Here is a 22,608-nt window from a genome sequence, read left to right as displayed (position 1 = left end):
GGGACAGTCCCTGTTTTCCTCAAGCCCAGGCTTGCAGAACTCCTTTACTTGATCAGACTTATTGGGTACATCTACATTGCAAAAAAACCCCCCAAACAACCTCCCCCTGCCCCGTCCCAAAAACCCCCAAACAAACAAACAAAAAACCCCACACAAGGCAACGAGTCTGAGAGCCCGCGTCCACTGACTCAGGCTTGTTGGGCTCGTGCTATGGGGCTAGAAACAGTGGTGGGGACATTCCCACTTGGGCTGGAGTGAGTGGGAGGATCTTGGGAGGATCTTCAGCCTGAGCAGGAATGTCTACACTGCTATTTTTAGCCCCGAACCACCAGCCCCATGAGCCCAAGTCTGTTGACCTGGGCTCTGAGACTCGCTGCCAGGGAGTTTTTCCGCAGGGTAGATGTACCCAATATGTTTACTTGTTTTGCTGCTTGGAATATACTGCTTCCCAAGCAGCCATCCCCTTTGCTGTATTTATGTTTAGGTGTGGTCTGAATCTCACACTAGTTTTGGCCTCTCGCCTAACTAGCTTTTGAGTCAGTTCCTGAGAGTTGCTGATGGACATTGTGGGTCAAATTTTCAAGGGTCTTGGATGCCAAACTTTAGAGGCCAAGAGGCAGATCTTTTGCTGGTGGATCTGGTCCCAAGTTACTAAGCACCTGCAGCTCCAATTGACTTTAACTCTGGATCTACCTGTGCCAGTCTTCAGACAGGGCAGTTCCTCCTTATAAGTTATAAGTAGTTCATATAGCATTATCTTCCCAGCTGCCAGGCCATATAGGTTGTGTCAACCCATACTTACCTAGTTCCATATCACTCAGTATGATGCACAGGAGACAGAAAATTCCTCTTCCTCCTGCCAGCTCATGAGGAGCAATGAGATTATTTTCTGGAGCTGCATGTAGGGACGTTACAGAAGAAACCTGATAATGAAGAACATGGTGAAAACTGACCAGGGATCTCTGCAAAGCACTCTGCTTGGGGCTTACCTTTGAAAAGCAGGCAGAAGTTTCAAGTGATGCAGAATGCTAACTATCAACCATAGGTACCATAGTATCTGAGCTCCTCACAGTCTTTAATGTATTTATCTTCACAACATCCCTGTGAGGTGGGGCACTGCTATTATCCACAACTAGGGAACTGGAGCACTGGAAAACTAAATTCCCAGTCCCCGGGCACAAAGGAAGTTTGTGACAAACAGGGAATTTAAGACCTTGTTTGGGTTTGTGGATTCAATTCAGCTCATAGTTGCAGTAAGGGCCAGTTCCGTGAGATTCAGATGCAGACATGAACTCCCCAAAGATGGGTGTGAGGGGGGGGAGAAAAGAGCAAGTGTTGTGGTTTGGGCCCCTCTCTAAATCTGTTTTGGGTTTTTTGTTTAAGTTGTCGATCACTTACCTGCTGTAGCAGTAAATAAAATAAATGTGCCCATTAATGAACAGAATTCACCCAGGAGGACAGGGTGGTGTAGAATGAAACTGAAAGGCAGCACACTAAATATGGATACAAGAAAATATGTTTTATGTCAGCATATCGCCAGCCTGTGCAGGATTGTTCATGACGCAGTGAGTTACAAACTAGTTTCATGATCAGGAAGAACATTTACAGCTGCACTAGGTAGATCATAAAGATACAGAGAAAGCCATGTTCTGTTCTTCAGCTGACCACCTGTGGGTGGCTAGGGAAGAATCACATGCCCAAAGATGCTGCATAGCATAATCAGTTCCCTTGTTTTCCTTTCACTTGATGGATCAAATATTGGCAACTGCTGGAGGAAGGCTACCAGAGTAGTTGGGCCAGTGGTCTATAGTGTATTGCTGCCTTCTATGATGCTTCATGGTAATGTTTGCACTGGTGTTTTTGAACTAGCTCTCAGCTTTCTCCAGGATGCTGCCTTTCCAGCACTGTCATTTTACTTCTGCACTGGATTTTTGAAGATATTGACACTCACTTATCTAAGAGTAATGGTAATTACTCTGGTGGAGTGGTTTGCTTTAATTCAGTGGTGAAGCATCTGTTTTGGAAACTCAATCGTTTCTTTTCTAGGCTAAGCAGCGGATTCCCCCCCCCCCCCGTAATTGCATACTTGGACATTTAGCATAATCCTTTGCTGGTGTGTGAGATGGATTCTGAATGCAGACCACTGATGGTGCCTATGTAGCTTGCTTTCTTATGCCATAGGAAGATCTAGCTATACGTTACGGAGCTGATGGGTCATTTTCCAAGTGTTTGGAAGATCCTTGCATTAGCACACGGAAAATAGCTGTGTGGACACTGCAGTGGAGGCTCAGGCTAGCCACCTGAGCTCAGATCCGGGGGTAGGGTTGGCTTGAGCTTGGCTGGCTAGTGTGAGCCCCTCTACACAAGTCTGTCTGCGCCAGCTGGAAAGCTCACTCCCAGCTGCAGGTTAGGCTTGCCCAAAAGAATTCCCAAAGCATCTGTCTATGTTGTTCAATCCACATGGCATTCTGAGAGCCTTTGAATGGATTGAAATGTTTTCCTTAGTTAGAACGGGGGGTGGGTGATGGTGTTTCAAAGGCAAAGTATTTGCAGGTGGTTCTTGGGCAGTCTGACAGAGGAGAAACTAATGCCAATTGGAAGGTTAACTTTCTAATGGCTTTGGTGACATTTTTGTTCCCAGAGCTTTGTCCAAGACTCCCTCCGTCCTTGCTCTGAATCAGACCCAGCACTGCAAGCAGCTAGAAGGTCTGGTAGTGTCTCAAGTGCAGCTGTGCCGCAGCAACCTGGAGCTCATGCAAACCATCATCCAGGCGGCCCGGGAAGTGATAAAGACATGCCGCAGAACTTTCTCCGACATGCGGTGGAACTGCTCCTCCATTGAGCTGGCCCCCAACTACCTGCTGGATTTGGAGCGAGGTAACCATCGGAGCTGACTTTGCAGGGCTCAGGGAGACGTGAGTCAGAGGTGTGTGGGAGGAGGCAAGTTTTACTGTGCTACGCAGTGGGGTAGGGGCTGGGACCCTCGTCGTAAGCAGGGAAGGGCAGAACAAGGAGTAATGGTCTCAAGTTGCAGTGGGGGAAGTCTAGGTTGGATATTAGGAAAAACTATTTCACTAGGAGGGTGGTGAAGCACTGGAATGGGGTACCTAGGGAGGTGGTGGAATCTCCTTCCTTAGAGGTTTTTAAGGCCCGGCTTGACAAAGCCCCGGCTAGGATGATTTAGTTGGGGATTGGCCCTGCTTTGAGCAGGGGGTTGGACTAGATGACCTCCTGAGGTCCCTTCCAACCCTGATAGTCTATGATTCTATTCTGCATACATGCTTATCCTGCGCCCATCACTGGAGTAACACCCTCACATAGGGCCCGACCAAACCTTGCGCTGGCCTCACCCATATCCCTCCCACACCCCCTGTGACACGTACCCTCATCCCAGCCTCCCCAGCTACCTCCTCTTGTGCTGCTTGGGTCAGTCGCTCATAAAAGGGAAGGTCCAAGGTCCTCCTGCATTGCACCAAGTTTGGGTTGCACGGCAGAAAAGATTCCAGCCGCGCTTCTCTGCTCTGCCTGTTTGAGACGTGTCTTCTCTGAGGCAGGGGCGGTGCAGTCCTCTCTTCGGAAGGCATCCAGTGCCTTGGCACTGGTGGCTGAGTTGCAGTTCTCCTGTCTTGCAGGCACAAGGGAGTCAGCATTTGTGTATGCCCTCTCTGCTGCAGCAATCAGCCACACCATCGCCAGGGCCTGCACCACCGGGGACCTCCCTGGCTGCTCCTGCGGCCCCATCCCAGGTGAGACACCTGGACCTGGGTATCGATGGGGAGGATGTGCTGACAACCTCAACTATGGTCTTGTCATGGGGTCCAAATTTTCAGATGCTCCCATGAAGATGAAAAAATCAGGATCACAAGCCCATAAGCTGATGCACCTGCACAACAGTGAAGTAGGGAGACAGGTAACAAACCAAAGAGAGCGACTGTCATTGTACAACCCTCGGTAGTGGGTGATGGCTTTGTGAAAGTTCAGCGTATCTCCCCGCTAGCTACGGACGCCGGCCTTTCCCCAGAGCGCGCTGAACTCCTTTGGCCTGCATAAGCGTTGACAATATAATTCAGTCTCTAGAAATGTAATTCCTCTAAGTACCCATGGGCATGAGCAGCAGAGAGAAAGGCGTGGTCACGTATCCTTGGCTGGGCACCGGAAACTTCTGAAGGCTCAGCTCTGGCCTGGGCTGTCTGTGTAAGGCACTTATGTGGCCCCTGTTACCTTAGTGTCAGAGCACCTCACAATCTTTAATGAATTTATCCTCAAAACACCCAGGGAGGTAGGCTAGTGCTGTTCTCCCTATTGTCCAGCTGGGGAACTGAGGCACAGAGAGACTAAGTGACTTGCCCAAGGTCACACAGGAAGTCTGTGGCAGAGCAGGGTCTTCATTCCAGCTCTCCCAAGTCCCAGAGTAGTGTCCTAATGACTGGACCATCCTTCCTCTCCCTTTGTGAGCCTGGTGCATCACCAAACCTTTCTGCCTCAGTTTCTTTATTTGGATGACAGATGGGTTGGGAAGCATGAGCACAGGACTGGGTGTCAGGAGGTCCTGGGATCTAATCCTGGCTCTGCCACTGACTCACTGTGTGACCTTGCCCAGGCCACTTCCCTTCCCTTCCTCAGTTTCGTCATCCGTAACGTGAGGATGATGTTTCCCCAGGATGCGTGGTGTGAACTAACTGGTTAATATATGTGAAGTACCTTACCCACGTAAAGCGCCATGTAAATGGTACGGGTTACTAGCTCTACGCTGAGTCAGTAAGGTCAGTAGGGCGGATGCTTTTCAACTGTTGTGTCAGTGATGAGTACAACGTCTAAGGGCTTGTCTACACCTACGCGGCAGTCGTGCCAATGTAGCGCTTCAGTGAAGACACCACCAAATAGGTACCCCACCCCCCTGAGAGCCAGGAGCTTTCTCCCGTCCACCTGGTGCTGTCTATACAGGACTGAGGTTGGCTTAGCTGCATCGCCTAGGGGATTTTTCACACCCCGAGCAGCGGAGTTATACCAACCTAATTTCCTACTGTAGACCAGGCCTGAGTGAGCCCAGGGATTCGTTTTCTCCAATAAAATTAACTTGCAAATTAATGAATGCCACGAATGTGGCGCTTTGCAGACGTTCACAAACGAATCCCCTCAACAGCCCTCCGCAAATGGAGAAATGGTTTCAGAGAGAGTCGAGGGGAAACCCGGCTCCTGTCCCTGTGGCTGCAGAAGTTCCCTTCCAGTGGATTCCACTGCTCGAGAGGAGGCTGGAGGCCTGGCTGTTTAGAGGCTGCACACCCACTTTTCATGGGGTGGAGCTCAGCTCCTCCAGGGCTCCCTGTGCCTCAGGGCTTAATGGGTGGGGAATAGGCAGGGGCAAAGCTGGTAGATCTGCCATTGCTCAGATTCTCTTGTCCTCCCGCTCCCCTGTGGGGGGCTCTGGAAGCTGCTCCAGCCACTCCTCTGGGACAGTCTGCATGGCTCACCTCCATAACTATTCAGGGTATGTCTACACTGTATAGTAAACCTGGGTCCGGGGGACCTGCACCCGTCGACTCATTTCCGAGCCCGCACTTGACTGTCCATACTGAATTGTAAACCTGGGCTTACCATTGCTGCCCTGCGTTTCCCAGCCATACTAATGCATCCACATTGCACTACGCAGACCTTCTGACTCGAGTCTGTGGACCCAAATCACAGTGGCACTCAGGCTTAGACCCACTCCCCTGCCAGGGTTCTAGAACTCGGATCTCGAGTGCTTGCTGACCCAAGACTGATTTGTGTGTGGACAGGAATGAGGCTTGGGCTCAAACCTGAGTCAGAGCCCCAGCTGAGTGTGCAGTGTAGACATATCCACTGTGGCTGGGGGAGAAAAGTCTTCTCTCCCTCCCCTGCATGTTTCCCAAATGGCTGGCCCAGCTACTCCCCTAGTGCCAGTCATAAAATTTGCTCCTGAGAGACTTGTCCATGGCCACACAGGGAGTCACTGTATCCAGAGTTCACAGCACTGCACCACATCTCTCTTTCTATTAGCTCCTTAATATCTCAATTCTAAAGGTTAAGCTAAGGCAAATTCTTGTCTGGGATAAAGGGACACGGCTCTGTTGATTCTCACCCCCAAAGAATCTTTCCTATTGCATTCTGGGAATTATGCAAACTGCAAAACCAAAGGAAACGATACAATGCATAATACAGCAGTTCTGTACTACAGCTAATGTGGAGATATGGTCATTGCACATGGAGTTCGATAAATCTAAGCTTTGAAATCTACATTATCAAACGTATAAATATGCTGAAGGCACAAATTTCATATTGATTATTTATTTGCAAATTACTTCAACTTCCAGCTCCTCAGGAGTTTAAAGGATGTGTCCAGCACTGTGGGAATATGATAGAAAACTATGGGACTGCTCTGTGTGCTGCCTTAACAGGTGCCACAGTAAAAATAATACCCAGGCTGACAGCAATCTTTAAGCGGTGAGCTGCATTTCACTCTGCACAGTCGGTACTTTAACCTGGTTGTGCAGAAACCAGAGCAGTGAATACTCGTTAATGCAATCCAGTTAAGACATTAACTCCTTTAGCAATTCTGTGGGAGATTTAAGTAAAGAGAAGGTCACTTCATAACTCGTTGTTGTTGTTTTTTCCATAGGCCCTGAAAGCCTCTCTTGAAATGAAATGTAAGTGTCATGGAGTTTCTGGTTCCTGTTCTATCAAGACCTGCTGGAAGGGTCTTCAAGAACTGAGAGACATCGCACAGGACCTCAAAAACAAGTACTTGTCAGCCACAAAGGTGGTACACCGACCCATGGGCACACGCAAGCAATTAGTACCAAAGGATATTGACATCAGGCCAGTTAAAGAGACAGAGCTGATTTACCTGCAGAGCTCGCCTGACTTCTGCATGAAGAATGAAAAAGTGGGGTCACACGGGACACAAGACAGGTAAAGACTCACAAGTCAGATTTGAATTATGCTCTTCTGTTTTCAGCTGGTGCATAGAAGCAGTGATGTGAGTTTAAACATCTCTGTGCAGGTGGCATGTATTATCAGGGATGGTCAAAGTGCCATTCACTGGGCTAATCCCACCCATGGAAACTGACAATATGGTCCACAGCTGCCCAAATCTTTAATATACTGAAACAGCCAACGGGGACTATAGATCCCAGCATGTAGCGTTCTAATTGTATGTTAGACAGGCAGAGTTTGGATCCAGCTCCAAACTGCCTCCAAGTTCATGGCTGGTCAGATCCAGGGTTTCGGTTCTGACCCATCTCAAACCTTGATCCATGCCAAGGGCTGTTTGGGAGAAAATGGCGTAATGTCTGCTGGGACCTGTAGTCTCTGCAGGGTTCACCTCTTTATTGAAGTTGAAGGCAGCTACAACGGATTTATTTTCTGCAAAGGGCTCTTGGAATGTAGACTCCCACCCCGTGTCATTTGACTTATTTATTGCGATGCCATAGGACTGTAACGGCATGAACTTGTCTCTTGGGAAATTTACGATGATCAAGCCCAACGTAATGCTTCACTGCGCCCCTCTTATCTGCTCTAGACAATTATAGCTCACGGGGGAGCTGCTGTGGTGTAAGTGCTCCTCTCTTGGGGCAGGTAGGACTCAGTTTAATGCCAACACTCCCCAGCAACATTAACAACGGAGGCGTTGAGCTATATTGCCAAGTCTCTTGGGTTTTTGATTCCACCTTTTTTGTTTTGAAAAATCTCAGATTGACTGGGGTCTAGCTGCTGTTTGAGCTTTCATGGAGGCACTTCAGGATCCCTTTACTACTAATAACTTAGCCCCATCAATGCTGTTCAAATTTCCATCAGGCACAGTGGAGTGCTTGGTCCTTACTACGGTCCATTTAATTCACTCCACATAAATTCTACGCTACTGGAGTCTGAGTATTGGTAAGCGAGTGGCAACACCTTGGCCAGATATCATGTACCCTGTGTGTGTATCCAGAGTGCTGTGGGAAACTCCACAGGAATATTATTTCTGCTGAGCCAGATGTGAACCAAAACCCCAGTAGGAAATTATAAGGCATGTGCTGCAGGGGGTGCTGTCTTTTGGATGAGACATGAGAACTGAAGTCCTGTATATGATCTACTTATAAGGAGGAACTGCCCAATCTGAAGTCCTGACCACTTGTAGCCATTCAAGATCCCTTTAATTAAGAGTGCTATCCTGGCTAGATCCCAGTCTGGATAATTACATTGTGCCGATCTCAGTCCTCGTTAAATACCGTAATCCTCTTCACTCCCTGTCCTGGCCTGTTGTGTAGTATTGTATGCACGCTTACACAACTGCCACATTCCCACTCACAAGGCACCTGAACATAAGATGTGTGTCTTTTTTGGCCAGGGCCACAGTCTGTTTACTCAAGGAACACCGTTGTTGATGGTAATGGGCACACCACTGTGTATTGTGTAGACAGTCCAGAGGGATTCAGTAGAAAGAAATGCTACTGTAGCAGACACTAAATAAACTATATACATATATCCTGTCTGGGTAGCTTTTTCTAGTACATGGGCATCATATTGCAGAAGGGAAGAGACTATGGGGGAAATACACATCTGGGCATTGGGAGACATTCTTTTTGTAATGGCTCCTCTCTCCAGAACCATGGTAATTCCCTATCACCCAGTTAGTGCACAGAACAATTCTGCATTGGCCTGCTGGAGCAGACCACAAGATGCTTAGGTGATGTACATCTTAGAAAAGACCTGTCTGATTTTCTGGTACTTTATGGTAACTAGCTTTTCATATTGCCAACTGGAAAAGAAAGTTATAGCCAGGACTGGAAGTCCATGCTCTAGTGAGCTCACAGAGTTCCACAGAGGGTACTTTATCCAAGCGATGCTGCATGGCAGACCGCACCTACCTTTCCCAAGCTGGGGTGCTAGGTTTTATATACTCCTCAGGTTGAAGATGGAATAGTAATTAGCAAGTGAGGAAGGGATCAAGCAAGGGCTATTGTCATGAGTCCAGTAACAGCAGGGATTGTGAGTGTGGTAGAAGAGGATCCACTGGAAATGACATTGGTTGAGGATGCAAAGGGCCAAGGTGGTAAGGCAGGAAGGAGGTGATGACTTTTGAAGGGAGCCCAGTAAAGCGATACCCTTTGTTCACAGTCAGGGCAAGGTCGGTGTTGACTCGGAAGCAAGTGGGAGGAGGACAGAGATGGGCTGCAGTGTTGACTTGTTGGTGTAGCATGTGCTAAGTACTATTATCAGCTGACTGTGTATATATAAAATAATTTTCACAGTTGTTAGTGGCTGCTTCTGCAGAAGAAGCCCTGCGTCTCAGAACTAGGATATGCAAAGTGCCATGTAATAGAGGCTTTGCCATAGCAGCATGGGGTCTATATTAAATTAGCAAAGGAAATAGGTATAAAATCCCCACAGTGCGTTTCCACATCATTGCTGTGCCCCTCGGGGGTTGCATAGCTAATCCAGACCCCTTTTTTTGTCAGTTTTCCTTTCAAAGAGAACACTTTTAATATCTTCGAAATACGGTGGCCCCATTCCAGCCTGGCATGTAATTGAGAGATAGTGCCTAGTGACAGAGATGAGGAGAAAGAAGCAAAAACCAGTTGCTGTTATGTACAGGAGAGAGATATATAGTTTACATTGACTACACAAAGGCGGTTAACATTCATTTGGAAATATCCCAAACAGGATTTATTTGATAAGTAAGGTCCCAAAGGCATCTTAATATTTTATTCCTTCTATAGTTTAACTTTCAGGAGATTTTTCTTTCCTTTCCTTCACGCCTGACTTTTTGAAGGAACTTAAAAGTGACGGTAATTAAAAGGAATTTCAGTGAAGTCCCTCCGCCTGTTTCCCATCTCCTCCACACCTACCCACTCTCACTCACTTTTTGGCCTCCTTTCTGGCCACTAGAACAAGAAAAATGTTTCCCTTCAGCAGTGCTGCCGGCAGCGCTCCATGGATCAACAGACAGGAGGTGTTATAATCACACTGCAGCCAGGGCATCCTCTCCTTTACCTCACACCCCTCCGTCTCACACAGTCCATCCTGATGACCGAGCACATCACACCCCCTTTCCAGCTACAAACTGAGAGAACTCCAGCCCGAAGTTTTTTTGGCAGATAGTTTTTCAGATCTGCTGGCTACGTTTAAAGGTGCATGGAGGAGACAGGCACGCTGCAGCTCCCTTGACAAGTAAGGCCTGCATTCTGTGTTCCCTCTTGTTATTTTAGATTGCATTACATGAGCTCATTCCCAAACCCTTAACCCAAGACATATTTGCTAATTGTGCTCCTAACTTAGAGAGTCTAGCGAAATTAACAAGGCAAAGCAGAAAGAAAAAGGGGGAAAGGGAAATAAAACCATCCCATGATGTACGGTGCTTTTAAACAATCTAATTTTCATAAAACTCTGTTAAATGCAAAATTCAGGAGGAATTTTTTTTAAAAATTGGATCTTTAGTTTTCCATATAAAAAGGGGGGAGGGACATTTCTGGCTCACGTGGAAAAAGCGGGGTCCCTCAATGTCTTGTGAGTCAGAACAAGTTTTGATCATGTAAAATGGGAAGTTCTACTGTGCTGAATATTGGATTTCATTATATACTGTAGAGAACAATACGGCACTGGCTGACAGGTGGATGGAGTGAATAGTCCTGTAGATCTTTTCCGTCTCTAACTTCTACAATTATCTAGTTATCCCTCCCCTTGCTTACACGAATCATGGAGTTTGGGGAGTGGCAGGGGAATCAAGTTTCTTTGCAGCAGAGCTGTGTGAAATGTTTCACTTCGAACTGAGCCCAGGATTAATCAAAAAACTTTCAGTGAAACCTTAGGCCTTATTTTGAATGAACCTGGGATCATCTGTAAGTCAAACTGGGCTATTTTATAGTTTTGAAACTAGAAATGGTGTTGGATCAAAACCCACAGAGTTCAAACCTCATTCCAAACCTGAGATCTGAACACTCCCAGACCTTTGAAATGTACAAAATCTGGAGCAGGGTCTGAATTTTGCAGCTTGAGTCAATTTCTGTTAACAACTGTCTTATCAACATAAGACAGAACACATTAATCTATGTATCACTGCCACATTTTTTTGTAAAAAAGAAAAATGGTCTTGAGAAAAAATAAATATCCAGAGCAGCTGACACACAAAGCAGGACCCTGAATTTGTGACTGTCAATAACTAGAACAAATTGAACCAGAGAGAAAGATGGTTTAAAGTTTCAGGGTGTTCTTGTGGGAAAACACTCCATAACGTACCTTCAATGAGGTATTTCAGAAAATTCATTATCAGTTTCAAATAAAAGATAAATGATACCAGATTATGAAAGTGGGATCCAGTCTGTGAGAAAAGAGGCAAAGGAATTCACTTTCTTTAACATTAGGGTGCAATGTATCATATTTCAAATATTGTTTTAAGTCCCATCAGAAAGTGACTGAAAGGGAAATATTGCCATGCACACAGAATTCTTGTACTGCTAGAATTCCACAAAGATTAGTGAGCTGTTTATTACTGATCAGTCCCAGAACGATCTTGGAGCCCACCGGATGCCACTCCTCACTGCTGAGGGAGAGGTTTCTGAGCTGTAGAAAATCATTCTGCAGTTTTCTGGAGGCTAACCAGTAGGGCTGGTTGAATGCTGTAAAACAGGGCCCAGGAGGGTTCTCTTGAATTCTGAACGAGTAGCTGTTTGGTTCGGTCACATTAGCATCTCTTGCCATCCCACTGTTCATGAACATTAGCGCAAACAAGGTTTTCCTTGCATGAGTGTTTGGGGAATGGCTGTTCCTAGAACAAGCACCAGCATTTGCATGTGGACAAGAGTATTTGTGTGCACTTGCTACTTATTATTAATTATTGTCCTGTTTAAGGAGTTTCAGTCATCCCACCAGGAAGCAAAGGATGTAATGAGGCCCAATAATACACAGCTAACAATCGCACCATACTACTTGTCCCTCTAACATGCTTATAACTTGTATTAATCATTTATTAACTTTTTGCAAACTTCCCAGAGGCTGAAATTTGATTGTATAAGCCAGGGCAGAATTTGGAAAATATAAAAGTAGAGTTACTCTCCCAAGTTGTGCCACACACCAAGTTCTGCCTACCTGAGACATCACTCACAATAGACGGTTAAGATGTTCAGATTATGAACATATGTGCTTTACTGGGTTCATTGGGCTTGGTTCTGCCTTGGGGGTTTGGATACACCTCACTCAGTGGAACGTGGATGCCCTCTGGGCTCTGCCATGAATTATTCAGCAAATACTTTGTAAATAATGAATATGTTGGCGCCAGAAAGAGTAAGTTCACAAACAGGGAAAATACACTGGGTATCGTATTCATGATGAATAGTTAGCCCAGTTCTGCTAAATACATTCAGTATCTCTCTGCATCCCACCAGTAGCATGGTCACAGGCTCTGTTCATTTATGCAGTGTTATACGTGTTCATGGTGTCTTAGAAAAATATAAGTAGACAGAACCCTGTGTCAGGAATCAGAGCCTGAAGCGGAGCCAGTTTCCAGGCACCCCAATGGGCACAGTTGTTCTTGTTGTTCAGTGGCTGCTCAAAGCGTTTGTCCATAGGTGTGATCGCACCAGTGCCTGCTTGTTCCCAGCCTTGCCTCACTGCAGGTAACCTGGTTCTGACCCTCGGCTGTAATTCCTGACGTCTGACCTCTTGCTCTGACCCTTGGCTCCAGTCTCTGATTCTGGCTCTGGCATCTGGTCTCTGACTCCAGCTCTGATCCTTTGCTCTGGCACGTGGCCTCTGACTCTGGCTCTGAAACGGGGTTGTGGTTCCTGGCTACTGACTCCCATTCTACCCTCTAGACCTGAGTCTTGCTCCAACCACTAGGCATGACCATCCACAGCCCAGTCACCTGTCGCCCTGCCCTACAAGGCTTACATGGTAGGGGTCCCTTCCTGGTTTGCTGCACATCTTACCAGACTGCATTTGTTTTCACTTCTTCTAAAGGATGAGAGAATTAGCTCACTCCTCTCTCTCTCTGACTCTCTATCCGTTTGATACTACCACTCATCCCTGCAGTTTGAGTGCCTTCCACATAAAATTAAGAGCAATGGTAAAGACCCTTGTGGACTCCTATTCTACTGCCAACACAATGGTCAGTTATGTCCATATTGCTGATGATGGATCATATAAGGCACAGAGAGATCTCAGCTGGAACCAGAAAAATCTGCCTTTATAACCTGCAGACTGAACTGATGTGAGTTGGGCTGCCTTAGAGACAATAAATAGGACAGATTACAGCACTGTTCTTGTACCATTTATTTATTTATTTGTATTACTACGGTTCTCAGGAGCCCTAGCCATGGACCAGGACCCCACTGTGCGAGGTGCTGTAAAAACTAAGTTATCCCATTTTGTTTCTACTTCAAGGCTTAGCTCTTCAAAACTGCCTAGGTGATTGAGACACATAGCACCTATTGTATTTTTATGGGAATTATGTATCTAAATCTCATAGGTGGTTTTGAAAATCTCAACCCAAATGTCTTCCTCCCCACCCTCTGCCCCTTCCTCCTCTCCCCCTAATGTCACAATAGTACTAAAGGCAAGAGAAACAAATTGTCTTGTGGAATTATCTTGCAAGGGCTCTTTTGGCCTCTGGCTTTGGCCTGATGACTAAAATAACAATTTATATCATATTAAACGTCGGTATTATTTCCAGTCCATTATGAACTGGAACAGCTCCTTCCGGCACTCATGGAGTTATACAATTTTTTAAAAATGGTGACATGATTTTAAGTTTCCCGTTTCCTGTGTGATACGTCATAGGAAACTAGCATACAGCAGCTCCGTAGTGCACCATCCAGCAGATTCATATATACACAAAAGGACATCATCGGGAATCATTAAGAAGGGGATAGATAATAAGACAGAAAATATCATATCACCTCTATATAAATCCATGGCACGCCCACAGCTTGAATACTGCGTGCAGACACGGTCGCCCCATCTTAAAAAAAGATATATTGGAATTGGAAAAGGTTCAGAAAAGGGCAACAAAAATGATTAGGGGTATAGAATGGCTTCTGTCTGAGGAGAGATTAATAAGACTGGGACTTTTCAGCTTGGAAAAGAGGCAGCTAAGGGCGGGATATGATAGAGGTCTATAAAATCATGACTGGTGTGGAGAAAGTAAATAAGGAAGTGTTATTTACTCCTTCTCATAATACAAGAAGAAGGGGCCACCAAATTAAATTAATAGGTAGCAGGTTTAAAACAAACACAAAGTATTTGTTCACGCAATGCACTGTCAACCTCTGGAACTCCTTGCCAGAGGGTGTTGTGAAGGCCAAGACTATAACGGAGTTCAAAAGAGAGCTAGATAGATTCATGGAGGATAGGTCCATCAATGGCTATTAGCCAGGATGGGCAGGAATGGTGTCCCTAGCCTCTGTTTGCCAGCTGGGATTGGGGGACAGGGCATGGATCACTTGATAATAACCTGTCTGTTCATTCCCTTTGGGGCACCTGCCATTGGCCACTGTCGGAAGACAGGATACTGGGCTTGATGGACCTTTGATCTGACCCAGTATGGCCGTTCTTATGTTCTTATCAGTGGCATTGCTAGGTGGAGCGAACAGGGGCAGCGGACATAAAGAAAGGTGCCACCCGCTTGTACTCACCGGGTGGCGCTCCAGGTCCTCAGCGGCACTGAAGGCCCCCGCCACCGAAATGCCGCTGAGGACCGGGAGCGAGTGAAGGCCCCCGCCAAGCCGAACCCACTTGTGCTCAGAGAGGGAGCGGCCGCTCCCCCCTGGCTACGCTACTGGTTCTTATGACATGATAGCTCTGAACGAGTTGTTCTAAGTGTTGTGACACAAGGTGAGTAACTTCCTGGTGCAGGATAATGGACCATCATGCCATGATTTGATTTGACTTAGAAGGGCTTGCTCAAGTTCTCACTGGACTAGCATGTATAATAAGAGTAATAATCTTTTATATTATTTATAGAGTACCTGTCCTCCCCAAGTGCTTTGAAGAAGTTGGGCTACGTGCTACTTACTCTCTGCAGCATGGTGCAGAGAGAAGCATGGTGTGGCTAAAAAGGATGCATACCCACAACTAGGAGGAGACCTGAGGCTCTGATGCATTCTTTGCCCTGGGCCCTAGACACTGTAGAAGCCCTTCTACATGGTCAGAGTTCCATGGCTTGTGGAATGAGAGAGAGTGGCTAGGAGTGGGTGGAGCTAGAGGCAGCTGCTTTCCATCTCATGCTCCCCTCTGGCATGGCTGGATTTCTAACTGGGAATCTGACTGCAAGATCAGCAGGAAGGATCCCTTGAAGGAGCTACAATCCCTCCTTTGCTGCAAGGCCACTAGTAGGGAGCACATGGCAGCCTAGCTCTTGAGGGAGCTCTGGTAGAGCATTTGGTCTTTACGTTAATGGTCTTTCCTCCTGTGTGTGGTCTGGGATTCAAACCGATCTTGGAACATCAGGGAGTTTACATAGTGGAACCACCTGCCTGTTCCACAGGGGACCTAGAGTGAACGGTTCAGAGGATTCTCCATGAGTTTATGCTTGGGGCATTTCTTAGCCTCTGCTGTCTGTGGGAAGACTCACATAGGTGTAACCTGTGACCCTGGGGTTCAAGAGTCCCTTAGCACACCACTGCAGTATAGTCACTTCTGGAACGCAGATGAAGGTGTTCTGAACCAAGGACTACTGCACAACAGTGTTTTTAGAGATATACCTAAAAAGCACTATAGGGAAACTTTAGATGGGCAGAGTGTGAGTGAAATTTGGCTAGGCTACTGGCTAACCTCCCCTCTTGTTGCAAAAAATGCCATGGCATCTTTAAGGAGCACAGTTGGGTCAGGGGCTTGTTTTAGGTCTCATCTGAGGTGGCTGGTACATTGTTTTCCATTGTTTTTGCAAATATTTCTACGAATTACAGTGCTAGGTTCGAAGACAATGGGCCAGATTCTCACTTGCAATGGAATTGCACTGGTGTCGATGGAATTGCACTGGATTTACACAAGTACAAATAAGGCTCAGTCTAGCTGGGTGAGATTAGAACCAGGATCTGTGACAAGCCAATGTCAAAGGATTGTTCCTGTAGATAAAATATGGTGAATTTTACTGATCCCAGGCACCCCGTGGTTTGGCTGCTAATTTGGACAAAAGTGTAGGTCCTGTCCTTGTTCATTTTTAGCTACTTATACACATAGGTCCAGAAGAGATACTGCAGGTACCAGCAGCTGTTTCAGTCTGTAAAAAGATTTGGGTATTATTCACCCAACCCCAACACTTACAACAGAGAATGAGATATTTGTTTAATGGTATTGACACAAAATTGTTCAAAAAGCATGTTTAGGGTAGAGGTGGGCGTAACAGGCTGGGGTTTTGCGAAACCAAAATCAGAATGATTCAGCTCTGAGCTCTTTGATCCAAAATGACAAAATTTAAGGGAAGTTTGGCATTCTCTTAGAACGGTTTCTTTTTTCCTCTCTCTATATGAGGCCAAGTGGGGTAGATTTAGTTTTGGAAAACCCTAACTCTACAGGTTTCAGATGAAACCTGATGAAGTGGGTTTTAGCTCATGAAAGCTTATGCCCAAATAAATTTGTTAGTCTCTAAGGTGCCACAAGGACTCCTTATTGTTCTTCCGAACTCTACAGGTAGTACAGGCTTGGATTTCATTTGTATCCAAACCTTCAGTCTTTTGGTGGGAAGAAAGGGGGAGGGGGAAGATTTCAGATAAATGGTACCAGTTTTGCTCCATGTGTAGTTTGGGGGTAACTTTGATCATAATGGGCTAAATATATCTCGCTACAGAGCCATATGAGTGTCCCCATAAGACACAGTGTCCTTGACACTATCATGGGGTATTGGTTCCATAATGACGCAGAGGAAAGAGTGACACCCAATCAACCATGCCACTTCCTGAAGCAGCTGTGTGTATCTTGGAGAGGCCCATCTAAGTACTAGCCCCACCCAATTCTGCTTAGCTCCCCCTGAATTGTACAAGGTGGTGTGGAGGCATCACATACCCAAACATGTGAATTTTACGGCCTGTTATGAACTCATGAGCCTTGGAAAACGAATCCAGTGGCTTCAACCTTCCCAACCTTCGTCAAAGCTGACTAAGCCTTTAAAGCCCCTCCATAATGTTAATATTTATGTATTTGAACCTTTGCTCTAAATATTTAACTTATTGACTAATATGTTTATGAGGAGCCATTCTGAGGTTTCCTGTTGGAGGGGGCGCAGGGTCACGGGCATATACGACAATGCCGTTCGTTCAGCGTTAGGTAAACACACACAGTGTGGTTATGGACTGAGCTTTTGACTGTTGGTCATAACAATTACGAGCAGGCTTTGGTGAACCTTCCAGAGGTTTGTAAATATGTACACGCACTCCCAAAGTGGGGGAATGAGTGGGGAAACTTTACAAACGGAACCTGGCCATGAATGGAGGTCAGAAATAACAAACAGGAGGTCGTACCGAGTCAGAAATAAATAAGGGAAGAACAAGAACAAAATTCCCAGCACTTCATTAATCCTATAACGTCTCATAAAGCATTACCTCATGAGGAATTCCTATAAATCACTTGGATTCATTTCCAGCTGTTAATGGCGGGCTCAGCACAGGAGTCCAATTCTCCCTCCTCACTCACCGTTCTCCTCTCTCCTCCCCGGCCCCCCTGATCTGGTGTAAAAATACTTCTGGCCAAAATAACCTAAGCAAAATGTGATTTAGAAAAGATGTCTGAGCAGTTTCCTAGGGAAATGCTTCTCACTCGATATTAGCGTCTAGAGGCCGCAGCTAAGTCTGGGGTCTGGTTGTGCTGGGTGCTCTAAGTACACATAGTAAGAGCCTCTACCCTAAAGAGCTTGCATTCTAAGGACTCAGGAAGCATTATTGGTATTGTGCAGATGAGAACCAGAGTCAGAGTGAGATTAAGAAACTTATCCAAAGTCACACAGGGAATCTGTAGCAGAGACAGGAGTTGAACTCAAAGCTTTTGAGTGGCCAGCTAGTATTTTAGCCATAAGACCAGCTTTCCCCACATGCTGGTTTTATTCACCATGGTGCTTTATCACTGCAGTGTGTGATGCCAGCCTGAGAGCCATGCAAAACTTGCACCACTTTATCAAGTGGACATGAACTTCCCACTATCCGGGGGACTGCATTTCAAAAGTGACTAGTGATTTTTGCGTGCCCAACTCGACACAGCTTAAGGGGTGGGGGCTGGTTTTCAGGAAAGGCTGGGTATCTACCCTCAGAAAATCAGACCCTTTTAAAGGTGTCTCAAGGTGACACCCAAAATCACCAGTTACTTTTGAAAATTTAAGCCAGCTTTGTGAAATGATTCCAGCAGACAATGCAAGAGAACCATACAGAAGTACAGACTGACTCTCAAGAGGATGGCTTTAATTAAAATCTGAAGAAAGAAAAGGAATAAATCTGTAAAGGTACATGTATCATCCCGCAATACTCATATGCCCCACAGCCTGCCATGAGATGGAATGTCAGAGCCAGGCAAGGCCTGCTACTCTGCTGTTTATACACTGCTGTGAGATACTCATTTGGAAGGCCCCACAGATGTGCAAAGTATTACCCTGGTGCGATTAGCTGTAATGTACCTGACACAGTTGTGGCTAGATCATGGCTTTAAGACAGGGAGGTGACTTTCCCAGTCTCAGGCATTGTGCACCTGGCCTCTGCAGTCCCTTGGGGAGTGCGTGGCCCTTTTTGCACCCTTTGCAGGGTTGGCAGTGCTGTCTTCTCTGCTAGCCCAGTGCTGCTGGCCAATGTGCAGCATATGGGCAATGGCACGAGGGTATTGACATAGTCTCATCCCTCCCCACCCTTGTGGGGTTACTAGTGCTCTTGTTGGGGCTAGAATCCCCAGCGCTTGCATAGTAGGGGATTCTAAACTCCCAATTGACTTCCGTCAGCTCTGGATCAGGCCCCAGAACACAGGGACTGAGACTTTATCTGGCTCCTTTGCAGGTGCGGCATTCTCGGGCAGATCCCCAGGTGGCTTAAGCCTCTAGTTAGCCCTGCTGAAGATCAGTCCTGGCACATCCGCGCAAGCCAAGCCACAATTGCAGGCACGGACGATCACTTCATTTCTCAACAGGCTTTGTGATGATTTGCACTAATTCCCCCATCTCCTTTATTCCAGGCAATGCAACAAAACCTCCAGCGGCAGCGACAGCTGCGATCTGATGTGCTGTGGCCGAGGCTACAACCCGTACATGGACAAAGTGGTGGAGCGATGCCACTGCAAATACCATTGGTGCTGCTACGTGACCTGTAAAAAATGCGAGAGGACTGTTGAAAGGTACGTGTGCAAATGAAACATCTCCCACGCGGCCAAAAAGCTTAGATGCCAATGGCACCAAAGCGCTGTTCATAGAAGAGGAAACCTTTCCTGGACTAGACATCGTTTATCTTGCAAAGACATGGACTTGGAGATGATATAAAGAGAATTCCATTACAACCGTAAAAATAACCTTGTTTTTTAAAATGTAAAAAGGGGAAGGGTTTCCCACCAATCAAATTCTTCCTGAGAAGACAAGAGGCTTAAACCAAAACTCATTTTGGATCATACCTTCTTGCAAAAACATGCCTTACGTTGCCAACAATGTCCAGCTATCAAGTGCCTTTAGTACTGTAAGAAACAAAGAGAAACTTTCCTGGGGAGGAAGAACAGCTCTGGCTGAAAATAATGCAGGCTAATGTCTACTCTTGCATCCTACCGCAAAGGGCTTGGATTCTCCAGTAGCCTACAGGACAATCCCTGACAAGGGATGCACTATAACTTCAAAGCAATCATTTGTATTTGTTTCCAAAGGCTAAATTTTCAGGACGGGAGAATCCACTCAGCATGATAAAGCCAGAAACATTCCTGGTTCTGCCCCTGAAACGAAAAGACATGTAAATCACTTTAACCCTTTTTTTTTTGTCCAGGGCTGAGACTAAAGTTATTGTTCTACCGAAGGACTGGAGGTCTTGACCCTACTTAGCGTAGGCTGCCAGGGTGTCAAATTCAAGTATTCACAAACATGTACTGAACCCCAGTGTCAATGTAATCCCGGTGTAGTGAGAGGAGCCCACTGGACACAGGGACTGAGTGACCAGAGAGCAGCTATGGGACGTAACGAAATATACAGTGAAGTCAAAGTAAAATGGAAATGGAAAGTCGACTCCTGTATCCTTTTCCTCTCTCTCTTGACCACTGGATGTTACTCCCTAGTTCACTGTTGCTCCGATGCCTTGTCCCATCCAGGCCTAACGTAAATATGGCACCATCCCTCCTCCCTCAACAAAGCTATAAACTCAGAGCCAAGAAATTGCCAAGACACCAGCAGTGCGGGAGGTGTGTTTACACCTTTAGAAATTCCAGACAAGGCGAGATGTCAGCTATTCTAAGCAGACCTAGCTGGAGTATGTGAATGAAATGTATGGTCCTGCCATGACAACAGCACAGAACCACTATCTGTGGATGTACATATTTTATTTTGTATGCAGAACATCCAGAAATATTTATAAAATATATCTTGTGCTTTTCTCTATTCTACTTTATATATAAATATATCTATTATAAACAAGCTTAACAATAGTATGAAATAAATGCTGAAATTACTCAACAGTGCAAAGAAAAGAGCTTATAATTATTATTATTATATCTAAATCTATAACATTGTCTTCTGCTTGGACGGATGTCTAATTTTCCCTTCCAGAAGAGCAGTTAGAATACTGCTGGAAATACTCATTGCAATGTGACCAGTATGTTCCACCATTCCTTGTCTCCCCAGTCCATTACCTCCTACATACGATCAGTAAAAAAAGATTAATCACAGATTAATTGAAGCAGAAGTAACAAACATTTAGTTGAGTGAGACAGATGCATACACAATAGAAGAGAGAGAAACTATTCTACTACCAGCCTCATTACCATAATACCTGAAAGCCTTCACATAGTGCATTAAGCGACATGTCTAACATCTTTCCCACCTGGTTTGTTCTCTCTCACATCCTCTCTCCGGGGGGACAATTGTGTGCGTGTTGTGCAGTGTTTTGTTTGAGGTTTGTTGATTTTTTTTATTGTACACACTGCTCTGTGTTTATATGAGAGAAGGCAAGATGAAAGAAGGGCATATGGCACTTGGAGTGGACAGTGGTGAGTCTGGGACGGCGCTTAGTCCCCGCGGGAGTTTGTTCCACAGTCTAGGGACAGCACAGATGAGCTTTACCCTTATTCAGTGGGGGGGGGGGGGGGGACAATAACAGGAAATGTGAAAATGGCAGAAGTGCTAAATGACTTTTTTGTTTCAGTTTTCACCAAAAAGATTAGTAGCGATTGGCGTCTAACATAGTGAATGCCAGTGACAATGAGATAGGATTAGAAGCTAAAATAGAGAAGGAACACGTTAAAAATTACTTAGACAAGTTAGATATCTTCAAGTCACCAGGGCCTGATGAAATACATCCTAGAATGGAGCTGACTGAGGAGGTATCTGAGCCATTATTGATTATCTTTGAAAAGTCATGGAAGATGGGAAGATTCCAGAGGACTGGAAGAGGACAAATATAGTGCCAATCTATAAAAAGGGGAATAAGCACAACCAGGGGAATTAAAAACCAGTCAGCTTAACTTCAGTATCCGGAAAGATAATGAAGCAAATAGTTAAGCAATTAATTTGCGCACACCTAGAAAATAATAAGGTGATGAGTAACAGTCAGCATGGATATGTCAAGAACAAATTGAGTCAAACCAACATAATAGCTTTCTTGGACAGGGTAACAAGCCTTGTGGATAGTGGGGAAGCATTAAATGTGGTATATCTTGACTTTAGTAAGGCTTTTAATACTGTCTCACATGACCTTCTCATAAACAAACTAGGGAAATACAACCTAGTTGGAACTACTATAAGGTGGGTGCATAACTGGTTGGAAAACTGTTCTCAGAGAATAGTCATCAGTGGTTCACAGTCATGCTGGAAGGGCATGTTGAGTGGGGTCCTGCAGAATTCAGTTCTGGGTCAAGTTCTGTTCAATATTTTCATCAGTGATTTAGATAATAGCATAGAGAGTACACTTACAAAGTTTCTGAAGCTGGGAGGGGTTGCAAGTGCTTTGGATGATAAGATTAAAATTCAAAATGATCTGGACAAACTGAAGAAATGGTCAGAAGTAAATAGGATGAAATTCAATAAGGACAAATGCAAAGTACTCCACTTAGGAAGGAACAGTCACTTGTATACACACAAAATGGGAAATGACTGCCTAGGAAGGGGTACTGCGGAAAGGGATCTGGGCATCATAGTGGATCACAAACTAAATATGAGTCAACAGTGTAACACTGTTGCAAACAAAACAAACATCATCCTGGGATATATTAGGAAGAGCGTTATAAGCAAAACATGAGAAGAAATTCTTCTGCTCTACTCTGCCCAGTTCTTGGCTCCACATTTCTGGAAAGATGTGGACAAATTGGAGAAAGTCCGGAGAAGAGCAACAAAAATGATTAAAGGTCTAAAAAACATGACCTCTGAGGGAAGATTGAAAAAATTGGTTTTGTTTAGTCTGGAGAAGAGAAGACTGAGAGGGGACATGAATACAGTTTTCAAGTACATAAAAGATTGTT

General features: G+C 45.5%; 1 protein-coding gene across 1 annotated transcript; it reads left to right on the top strand.

Moving 5' to 3' along the window:
- Window positions 1-1,557: 1,557 nt before the first annotated feature.
- Window positions 1,558-19,315, top strand: WNT11 (Wnt family member 11). Its single transcript, XM_077808017.1, has 5 exons — window positions 1,558-1,565; window positions 2,642-2,877; window positions 3,633-3,910; window positions 6,638-6,930; window positions 19,141-19,315. The coding sequence occupies exons 1-5, from the start codon at window positions 1,558-1,560 to the stop codon at window positions 19,313-19,315; spliced, it is 990 nt and encodes a 329-aa protein (XP_077664143.1).
- The last annotated feature ends 3,293 nt before the right edge of the window (window positions 19,316-22,608 follow it).

Source organism: Eretmochelys imbricata, chromosome 1 (assembly GCF_965152235.1).
Source record: "Eretmochelys imbricata isolate rEreImb1 chromosome 1, rEreImb1.hap1, whole genome shotgun sequence".
Taxonomy (NCBI): domain Eukaryota; kingdom Metazoa; phylum Chordata; order Testudines; family Cheloniidae; genus Eretmochelys; species Eretmochelys imbricata.
This window is presented reverse-complemented; position numbering and strand designations above follow the sequence as displayed.

What these genes read in the sequence shown, in the direction of transcription:
- WNT11 (XM_077808017.1), top strand. An exon ending in CCTGCTGGATTTGGAGCGAG is followed by an intron (nt 2,878 to 3,632) that starts GTAACCATCGGA and finishes CCTGTCTTGCAG; the next exon opens with GCACAAGGGAGTCAGCATTT. An exon ending in TCACACGGGACACAAGACAG is followed by an intron (nt 6,931 to 19,140) that starts GTAAAGACTCAC and finishes CCTTTATTCCAG; the next exon opens with GCAATGCAACAAAACCTCCA.